The following is an 11388-nucleotide window of genomic DNA, read 5'->3' on the forward strand; positions in this document are numbered from 1 at the left end:
AATTACAAGATCAAGGGCCAAGAAGATCAAGGAAGCAATGCACGGATTGGTGCAATCCACTTGGAATGAAGCTAGCAAGAGCCCAACACTCAAGATGAGCTTGAAAGAAGGAGAACCAGCTTTGATCCACTTGATTCAAGCTGTGGAAGACATGACTTAGAGATAGGGCCTATTGTTATTGGAGACTTCCAATTTGGTTAAATGATTTATTTTATTAGTTTAGAATAAGTGGGCTTGAAAATGCCTGGCCCACATGTCTTATTTTTAATGAACTAGGGTTTTCGAGAAGGCCTTGTATTTTGGCCAAGGGCTTATTTGGAAAGTTACGTTTTAGGAATTAGGGTTTCAAGAGGTATTGTAGCGTTACTGTAGCCGTACTGTAGCCGCGCGGACAGTAGCGCAACGCTGTTCATCAGGCCATTTTGGGTAAAAATGGGCTTTATTTTGGCTAGGGTTTTAATTAGGTTTAGTTTAAATACTCATTGTAGCCTCATTTGAAGGTTAGACAATATTGAATGTTATTTGTGAGTTGAGGTTTCTCCTCTTGTTCTTGATTGAACTCTTGAACTTATCAAAGGTAAATCACAACCTTTGTGGTGTTACTCCTTTGTAATCTAGGTTCTTGAGACGGGTTCTTCAACGGGTCTAGTTTTTGATATAATCTAGGTTCTTGAAATGAGTTCTCATCGGGTCTAGGTTTTTCCATCCATTGACTTGAATTTGGCTTTCTTGGAGAGTTTTCAAATTGATTGTGGGTTCAAGGGATTTCATTCCCGCGGGTTCATATCATTTGGTATTCAGAGCAAGGTTTCCAATCAGTCTGATTCTATCAAAGGGGCAGCATAAATTCTAAATTTTTTCTTGAGCCTTATCATCAAAGGGGCAGCGTACATTATTCTAGTCATATCTTGTCTTATAGTTACTGTTTCATTTGTATAATTTCCTTGATTCACGTGCCATTTTTTTTTCATTGCTTCTATGTTTCTCTTGTTCTTATTTCTTGGACCTAATTACTAGTTTGGATAAAAACAAGGTTGCTTTGTCTTGATTGAGTTCAATTAGTTCTTAAAGAATTTGAGTGGGAAAAGTCTTGAGGTAAAAGGTAAGAGAGTGTGAGACTATTATCGGGAAAAAGCCAAATTAAGAGTGAAACATGAGTGGAGTGCCATTATTCGAGTGTAAACACATAAGGGAGTGTGTGAGGTTTTCTTTTTTGCCATTAACATTCTTTTGTGTAGCACCTTATAATGTCTCAGCGGAGTAGCGCATCACCAAGGAAGAGAGCAAATAACTCATCCTATGTGTTGCAAGCCAAGCAACAACAGTTTGAGCGGTTGAACTTTGTGTTGGATGAAGTGAGAGATAGGATGGATCATCAAGAAGCAGCGATTAGAAATCTGCAAGGTGGAAGCGATAGGAGGCGACATGAGTATAGAGTTGAAAATGAGTATTAGAATGAGGGAGATGGTGAGGATGAGGAAGACTTAGCATCTGAAATCGGGTCGGGTAGACATGGAAGAAGAGTTAGGCGTGAAAGACGACTTGAGGGGAATCTCAGGGGTAGGGATGGTGTGGTGTAGATAGAGACCTTCGGAGCATCAAAATGAAAATACAATCTTTCCAAGGTAGAGCTGACCCTGAGGTTTATCTAGAGGGGTAGGGTTGATTGCCATAATAACTATGAGGAGAAGAAAGTGAAGTTGGTGGTAATTGAGTTTACTGATTATGCTATTATTTGGTGGGATCAATTAGTGACCAATAGGAGGAGGAATTATGAGAGGCCAGTAGAGACATGGGGAGAGTTGAAAGCTCTCATGAGGCGGAGATTTGTACCTAGCCATTACTATAGAGACCTTTACCAGAAATTACAAAATCTTACACAGGGGTCTAGGAGTGTGGAAGATTTCCATAAGGAGATGGAGGTGGCGATGATTCAGGCTAATGTACAGGAGGATCGGGAGGCCACCATGTCTAGATTTTTGAGTGGTTTGAATAGGGACATAGCCAATGTAATTGAATTGCAGCATTATGTGGAGATAGAGGACATGGTGCACATGGCTATGAAGGTGGAGAGGCAGTTAAAGAGAAAAGGGACAGCAGGGTACACTTCGGTTTCTAGCACTACTTGGAAATCAAAGTGGGATAGGAATGATCAAGCTGAAGCAAAGAGAAAGACCGAACCACCTAAGGGAAAAGATGAGGGAACTAGAAACAAACCCAAGGTAGAATCCCAACCTTCACGGAATAGAGATATTAAATGTTTTAAGTGTTTGGGTTCAGGGCACATTGCTTCCCAATGTCCAAATATGATGGTGATGATTATGCATGACAATGGGGAGGTGATGACTGAGAGTGAGGATGATAGTGATGAGGTGCCCGAGTTGGTTGATGCTAGTGATGATGATAGAGTGGTAGACCTTGTGACAGGTGAGTCTCTTGTTGCCAGGCGTGCTCTCAAAATGCACACATTAAGGTGGATGATGCAGAGCAACAGAGAGAGATCATTTTCCATACTAGATGCCATGTCAACAATAAGGTATGTAGTATGATCATTGATGGGGGCAGTTGTACTAATGTGGCTAGCACTACTTTGGTTGTGAAATTGAATTTACCAACCTTAAAACACTCTAGACCATACAAATTGCAGTGGTTCAATGATTGTGAGGAGGTTAGGGTGGACAAACAAGTGTTAGTTACTTTTTCTATTGTGAAGTAACAGGATGAGGTGCTTTGTGATGTTGTGCCTATGCATGCTGGCCATATTTTGTTGGGAAGGCCGTGGCAGTATGATAGGAGGGTGACACATGATGGGTTCAAGAACATGTACAACTTTGAAAAGGAGGGTAAAACAATCAAGCTTGCTCCTTTAACTCCAAGCCAGGTCTATGAGGACCAACTGAAATTAAAAAGTGAGGTTACTCAAAAAAGAAAGAGTAAAAATGAGAGTGATCAAAAGAGAAAGATTGAAAATGAGAGTGATCAAAAGAGAAAGATTGAAAATGAGAGTGACAAAAAAAGAAAGAGTGAAAAAGTGATTAAGCAAAAAAGAAAGAGTGCGAGTGAAAATGAGCATAGAAGAAAGAGTGAAAAAGAAAGTAGAGAGGTGGCTGAGAGTAAAGAAAATAGAGTGGAGCCACGAGAGAAAAAAGAAAGAGAGTCTACAGAGAGAAAAGGAAAGGCAAAAGTGATGGGAACCAAGGTGAGGCTACTCTTAAAGATTATTTGCAAGTTCCAAATGGACCAATTACAAGATCAAGGGCCAAGAAGATAAATGAAGCAATGCACGGATTGGTGCAATCCACTTGGGATGAAGATAGCAAGAGCCCAACACTCAAGATGGGCTTGAAAGAAGGAGAACCAACTTTGATCCACTTGATTCAAGCTGTGGAAGACTTGACTTAGAGATAGGGCCTATTGTTATTGGAGACTTCCAATTTGGTTAAATGATTTATTTTATTAGTTTAGAATAAGTGGGCTTGAAGATGCCTGGGCCACACGTCTTATTTTTAATGAACTAGGGTTTTCGAGAAGGCCTTGTATTTTGGCCAAGGGCTTATTTGGAAAGTTACTTTTTAGGAATTAGGGTTTCAAATGGTTTTGTAGCATTACTGTAGCGAACTGTAGCCGCGCGTATTGTAGCTGTGACACTATTCATCAGGGGCATTTTGGGTAAACTTATCAATGGTAAATCACAACCTTTGTGGCGTTCCTCCTTTGTAATCTAGGTTCTTGAGACGGGTTCTTCAACGGGTCTAGATTTTGATATAATCTAGGTTCTTGAAACGAGTTCTCATCGGGTCTAGGTTTTCCATCCATTAACTTGAATTTGGCTTTCTTTGGGAGTTTTCAAATTGATTGTGGGTTCAAGGGATTTCATTCCCGCAGGTTCATATCAAAAAGTGAGTTTCTATACAAGAGAGAATGAGGTTAAGAGGGCTTTCTTCGCAGATCGCCCTATGATTTTTCTTGTCTATAAAGAGTCTTATCTTACTCTTGATGAATTAACCAGTCTCTTACTAGTTTGGCTGTTTCTTTGTTACAGGAGTTTGATGATGTATTCCCAAAGGAGATGCCAAATGAGTTGCCACCCATTAGAGGCATTGAGCACCAGATTGATTTTGTGCCCGGGCTACTATTCCAAACGGACCAGCCTATAGGAGTAATCCAGAGGAGACAAAGGAGCTTCGGAGGCAAGTTGAGGATTTTGATGGGCAAGGGGTACGTGAGGGAAAGCATGAGCCCTTGTGCAGTACCAGTGCTACTAGTGCCAAAGAATGATGGGACGTGGAGGATGTGCGTTGATTGCAGGGCGGTCAACAATATCACGGTAAAGTATCGCCATTCCATTCCTAGATTGGATGATATGCTTGATAAATTGCATGGCTCATGTATTTTCAGTAAAATTGATCTTAAAAGTGGGTACCATCAAATTAGAATGAAAGAGGGTGATGAATGGAAAACTGCTTTTAAGACTAAGTATGGGCTTTATGAATGGTTGGTTATGCCATTTGGACTTACAAATGCACCCAGTACTTTCATGAGATTAATGAACCATGTCCTACGTGCTTTCATAGGCAAGTTTGTGCTTGTGTACTTTGATGATATCTTAGTGTACAACAAAGACTTAAATGAACATATTGAGCATTTGAGATATGTCTTTGATGTATTGAGATGTGAAAAGTTGTATGCTAATTTCAAGAAATGTGCCTTTTGCATGGAAAAGGTTGTTTTTCTTGGTTATGTTGTTAGTACAAAAGGTATTGAGGTGGATGAAGAGAAAGTCAGGGCCATCAAGGAGTGGCCAACGCCAAAAAGCATCACTGAAGTTAGAAGCTTTCATGGCTTAGCTAGCTTTTATCGGCGCTTTGTTAAAGACTTTAGCACTATTGCTGCACCACTCACTGAGGTAATTAAAAAGAATGTTGGGTTTCATTGGGGGGCTAATCAAGAGAATGCTTTTGCCACTATTAAAGAAAGGTTGTGCTCCTCACTTGTGTTAGCATTACCTGATTTTAACAAAGCTTTTGAGATTGAATGTGATGCCTCGGGAATAGGGATTGGAGCCGTTTTGATGCCTGATAGGCGGCCCATAGCCTTCTTCAGTGAAAAGCTAAGTGGGGCATCCCTGAAATACCCTACTTATGACAAAGAGCTTTATGCTCTTGTTCGTGCATTAGAGACTTGGCAGCACTACCTATGGCCAAGGGAATTTGTGATCCACACCGATCATGAATCATTGAAATATCTCAAGGGTCAAGGTAAGTTGAATAAAAGGCATGCTAGATGGATGGAATACATTGAGACATTTCCCTATGTCATCCTTTACAAGCAAGGTAAGGAGAACATTGTTGCTGATGCTCTATCCTGGAGGTATGTACTTCTTACTTCTATGAGTGCTGAAATGTTTGGGTTTGAATATGTGAAAGAAATGTATGCCGATGACGCTGACTTGTCTGATGTGTATATGGCATGTGATAACGCGGCATTTGGTAAGTTTTACAAGCATGATGGTTATTTATTTAAGGAAAGCAAACTTTGTGTGCCAAGTTGTTCTATCCGTGAGTTATTGGTGCTTGAGGCACACGGTGGGGGATTAATGGGACACTTCGGTGTCAAGGAAACTTTAGACATTTTGCATGAACATTTCTTTTGGCCTAAGATGAAGAGAGATGTTAATCGTATTTGTGGATTGTGCATTACATGTAGAAAGGCCAAATCTAAAGTTTTGCCACATGGGTTGTATACACCCTTACTCGTTCCTAGTGAGCCATGGGTAGACATGATATGAACCCACGGGAATGAAATCCCTTGAACCCACAATCAATTTGAAAACTCCCCAAGAAAGCCAAATTCAAGTCAATGGATGGAAAAACCTAAACTAGATGAGAACTCGTTTCAAGAACCTAGATTATATCAAAATTTAGACCCGTTGAAGAACCCGTCTAAAGAACCTAGATTACAAAGGAGGAACGCCACAAAGGTTGTGATTTACCTTTAATAAGTTCAAAAGTTCAATCAAGAACAAGAGGAGAAACCTCAACTCACAAATAACATTCAATATTGTCTAACCTTCAAATGAGGCTACAAGGAGTATTTAAACTAAACCTAATTAAAACCCAAGCCAAAATAAAGCCCCTTTTTACCCAAAATGCCCTGATGAACAGTGTCACGCTACAGTACCCGCGACTACAGTAACACTACAGTACCTCTTGAAACCTTAATTCCTAAAAAGTAACTTTCCGAATAAGCCATTGGCCAAAATACAAGGCCTTCTCGAAAACCCTAGTTCATTAAAAATAAGACGTGTGAGCCAGGCATCTTCAAGCCCACTTATTCTAAATAATAAAATAAATCATTTAACCAAATTGAAAGTCTCCAATAACAATAGGCCATATCTCTAAATCATATCTTCCACAACTTGAATCAAGTGGATCAAAGCTGGTTCTCCTTCTTTCAAGCCCATATTGAATGTTGGGCTCTCGCTAAACTCGTCCCAAGTGGATGCATCAATCCGTGCATTGCCTCATTGATCTTCTTGGCTCTTGACCTCGTAATTGGCCCATCTGGAAGTTGCAAAGGATCTTTAAGACTAGGCCCACCTTGGTTCCCATCATTCCTCCTCTCCTCAAAAGGATTCGACCTCGAATCTCCACCTGGATCAAAGGGAAAATGGTTAGTAACATTGCAAATAGCAGAAACAGGATACTTACCTGAAAGATCCATTAGATATGCATTTTCATCAATTTGTTCAGGAATTTGGAAAGGTCCATCCAAGCTACTCCTATCATCAACAGGTAACGGTGTTAAATCTAAAGGAGTAAATGGATTAAGTCTATAAACAATTTCAAAATGTGAAAATTGAGTAGTAGCATGAACACTCCAATTATGCAAACTCAATGAATGGCAAACAATACTCCCACAAATGTTCATGAAACACGCCTAAAGCTTTCCTTACACCAAAATAACCACTCCAATTATATGCAAACTCAATGAATGGCAAGCAATACTCCCACAAACGTTCATGCAACACTTCAATGAATGGCAAATGATACTCCCACAAACGTTCATGCAATACATCAATGAATAAGAAATGAAACTTCCACAAATGTTCATGCAACACGTCATTGAATGGCAAATGATACTCCCACAAACGTTCATGCAAAACATCAATGAATGACAAATGATACTTCCACAAAGGTTCATGCAATATGTCAATGAATGGCAAATGATATTCCCACAAACGTTCATGCAACACAACAAAAGTCTTCCTTACACCAAGGTTACCCAACAAACCACCATCTCTATCACACACAAGCAACTTACGCATAAAACTAGTAGTAGGCACACAAAATTTATTCTCTCTAAACAAGTAGCAATCTAGTTTATAGAACTTACCAAACGATGCTTTTTCACATGTTCCATACTCACTTGCAAAGTAATCATCATTAGCATGCAATTCCCTATCATACTCAAGTCTTAACAATTTTGCATCTAAAATGAAGACAAGGACATACCTTCTTGCTAAAGCATCAACCACAAAATTCTCCATACCTTGTGTGTATTTGAGTACATGAGGAAAAGTATCAATACAGTCCTCCCACTTAGCATGCATTCTAGTTAGCAACTTACCTTGTCCCTTCATGTGTGTCAAGGACTCATGTTCTTGAAAGAAAGGTTGGTTAGGAATTGTCACACCTGACACAAAATCAATGTAATGCTCTATCTCTCTAATAGGTGGCAATCTACTAAACACACCTCTAGGAACCATGATCTCATATCCCTGCAACAAAGAAACAACAACACTAGGCAAAGAATCGTTAAATTTGTTAGTATAAAAGTTTGCCTTAGCATAAACACTCACTTTTGTCTTTTTGTTTCTCTCTGCAATCTCTATTTCTTTTCCCTCTCGTGACTCCACTCTTTTTTCTTGACTCTCAGTCACCTCTCTATTTTCTTTTTCACTCTCTCTCTCTTGATGTTTCGGCCTCATTCTCTTTTTTCCTCTCACTCTCTTTTTCCTTTCGGCTCTCTTTTTTTCTTTCACTCTCCTCTTTTTTTGAACTCTCGGCCTCACAATTATTTTTTAACTCATTTTCTCTTTTTCTTGAGGTTTCAGCCTCACCCTCATCTTTTCTCTTAGGTGGTTCGGTCTTCCTCTTTATTGTAGTTTGATCATTTTTGTCCCACTTTGGTTTCCAAGGAGTACTAGAAACCAAAGTATATCTTGATGTACCCTTTCTTTTCAACTGCCTCTCCACCTTCATAGCCATATGTACCATGATGGGCACCAAGATGGGCCTAGTCTTAAAGATCCTTTACAACTTCCAAATGGGCCAAGAAGATCAAGGAGGCAATCCAAGGATTGATGCAATCCCCTTGGGACGAGTTTAGCAAGAGCCCAACATTCAAGATGGGCTTGAAGGAAGAAGATCCAGTTTTGATTCATTTGATAAGCTATGGAAGAGGGCAATGACAAGACTTAAAGGCTTTGGGCTCTTGAAAGGTTTCAACTTGTTTAATTCATTTTCAATTACTAAAAACGTCTTTACAAAAATGTTCTGAAAATACCCTTAGGTGATTTTTTGTCTGCTAGAGTTTTTACATGTGATTTGCATGGCTGCCGCGGGGGGCACTGGTGGCTCTATGCCGGTGACCATCCCTCGGTCGTTCGCAGAGCTCTTCTCTGCCTCCCCTCAGCCGTTTCCGGATGTGCTTCTGCCAGCAAGGGCTCCAAAAACTATGGAGGGAGAAGTCTATTTCTTGTTTTTGTAGGAGGAAATATTGAAGTCTGCTGAACCGTTTAGATATTCAATGGTCCTGAAGTTTCTTAGACAGTGGCCATCACTGGATGCGATCAGAATGTTTATTAAGAACAAATGGGGTTTGTCTGGCTTGGCTATTGTTTCGTCTATGAGAAAGCCGCGGAATGTGTTTGTCCGATTGACGTCGGAGGAGGATTTCAATAAGGCTTTCTCGAGGGAAGTTTGTGACGTTGACGGCGTGGCTTATCGTCCTTTCCATTGGTCCCCAGATTTTTCTGAAGAAGAAGAGCCTTCAGTGGTTCCTGTTTGGATTTTCCTTCCAGGTTTGGCTCCAAATTTTTATCACCCATCAATCCTGAAATGTCTCACGGCACCAATAGGGAAGTTTATACGGTGTGATAACTCTACGCGGTGTGCAACCAGAACTGACGGGGCGAGAGTGTGTGTAGAGCTAGATGCTGCGAAATCGCCGATCTCTTCATTCTGGATTGGGGCTCCTTCATGCTCTGCGAGTCGTAGACTGGAGGTGATTTATGAAACTTTACCGGCTTTTTGCACTGAGTGTAAATTACAGGGGCATAATTTAAAGACGTGTAAAAGAGGGAAGACAGGGAAGGAAAAGGAGAAGAAAAATGTTCGTCTGGAATATAGAGAAAAGCCGAAACAATTGGAATCCTCGGTTCCAAATGGTGCAAATACAGAGTCACAGGAAGCGGTGGCTTTATGTAAGGAAGGAAAGAATTCGAGTGATTTGGTGCTGGTTAGTGATGTTCACCCTATTCTGCGGGAAGAGGAGGAAGGAGTTATTTTCTAGTTCGAGGGTTCACATGATATGGTATCTGGGGAGAGGTCTAAGGAGGTGGAGCCTCAAATCCCTACGGAAAGTAAGGTTTCGGAGGGGGTATCTGCTGATCTGGGAGAGATGGCGCCAGTGGTATCTGAGGTGATGACAGTGCAGAGTTCTGGTGTGGGGTTAGGGACTCGGCATGAAGTGCAAGATAATGTGCTGAATAATTTCCAGATGGTTGTTATTATGGAGGTGGAGTTACCTGTGAATGACGTGGGGTGCTCTGTTCCTGAGGAATTAAATAAACAGGGATTAGAGAACAATATGCAATTGAGGATGGTGGATGTGGCGCAGGAGGATTTATTAGCTATTGTTGTGAATCAATCTGAAGTATTACAAGGTGGAGATTTTGTTGCGCAGGGTACAGATAGTGTGTTGATAGAGGAGGAATGTGCTATGGCTGCTTCGATGGCCAGTTTTTCTGATACAGAAATATTGGTGGATAACGCTTTGACTAGTAAGGAGGTTTGTTCTGATTCTGATACACAGGAACGTGGGAAGAAACGGGGCGAGGCAATTGGAATGAAAGTTCGAAGCAGTAAACGGGTGATCACCCGTTCCTCTAAATTAAATTTATGATAAGTCCAATATTATATTGGAACATTAGAGGGGTGAGATCTTCTAAGAGTAGGCTAAAAAAGATTTTGAGTATGTATAAGCCGAAAGTTATTGTGTTAGCAGAGCCATTTCTACGTGATGAAGTATTGGATGATGTAAAAAGGATGTTGGGTTTTGATTGTGGTTTCTCGAATGGGGATTGGGATGGTAAATTGTGGATATTTTGGATGAATGATGTAGATGTGAATGTGGTGAGCTGCGGTTCTCAACATGTTACAGTTATTGTGTCTACTGGTCTGATGAAATTTAAAGCTTCCTTTGTCTATGCTAAGTGTACGTATGTTCAACGGCTGGAGCTATGGGCTAATCTTGAAAAGGAGAGTAACGGTATTGAACCTTGGATAATAATAGGGGATTTTAATATTATTGCTTCTGATGTGGAAAGAAGAGGTGGTCGTTCACGTTCCTTGTTGGCGATGGAGGAGTTCAACTCTTGGATTCATTCTTGTGGATTACTGGAGTTAAAATTATTGGGTAAAAGTTTCTCTTAGTGTAATGGGCAGGCTGGGCGTTCTCGTAGCTGGGCTCAGTTGGATCGTTCATTGGTTACGCCGAATTTTGTTCAAGCATTTCCGGACTCTTTCATGACGTATTTGTCTCGTACGTCGTCAAACCATGCACCTATGGTTATCTCTATGGTAAATAATGTTGCAGATTATGGTCCATCTCCATTCCTATTTCAACAGATGTGGGTGGATCATGTGGATTTTTTTAGATGCGTCCGAGAGGTCTGGGATCAACCGGTGGTTGGTACTGGCCTCATCAAGCTTGCGGTGAAATTAAAGAAATTGAAGACTGTGCTGAAAGGATGGAATAAAACTGTTTTTGGATGGACAAGTGGGCATATTAAGCAGTTGGAGGATCGGTTAGAGAGACTGGAGGAGAGCTTGCAGCTGAACTATGATGAAGAGGTGGAAAGTGATTTGCTGGCGTCCAAAATGGAGTTAGAGACCTGGAATAATCGTGAAGAAATGCGGTTAGCCCAGTGTGCGAAAGTCCGTTGGTGGCGTCATGGAGATCAAAATTCGCGTTATTTTCATGCTCTCTTGAATAAACGGAGGCAATCAAAGATTACGGAGATGAGGCTCCCGAATGGTGTAATGCTAAAGTCCCTGCAAGAAATTCATGATGGTGCGGTGCATTATTTTCGGGAATTCTTGG

At 40.8% G+C, this 11388-nt stretch overlaps 1 protein-coding gene across 1 annotated transcript; it reads left to right on the forward strand.

Moving 5' to 3' along the window:
* Window positions 1–8811: 8811 nt before the first annotated feature.
* On the forward strand, window positions 8812–9576 carry LOC121235413. The gene has a single exon (XM_041131756.1). The coding sequence runs from the start codon at window positions 8812–8814 to the stop codon at window positions 9574–9576; it is 765 nt and encodes a 254-aa protein (XP_040987690.1).
* The last annotated feature ends 1812 nt before the right edge of the window (window positions 9577–11388 follow it).

The sequence above is a fragment of the Juglans microcarpa x Juglans regia genome, chromosome 6D (assembly GCF_004785595.1).
Source record: "Juglans microcarpa x Juglans regia isolate MS1-56 chromosome 6D, Jm3101_v1.0, whole genome shotgun sequence".
Classification (NCBI taxonomy): Eukaryota; Viridiplantae; Streptophyta; class Magnoliopsida; order Fagales; family Juglandaceae; genus Juglans; species Juglans microcarpa x Juglans regia.

Coding starts and splice junctions, on each gene's coding strand:
- LOC121235413 (XM_041131756.1), top strand. CDS start 8,812: ATGGTCCTGAAGTTTCTTAGACAGTGGCCATCACTGGATGCGATCAGA.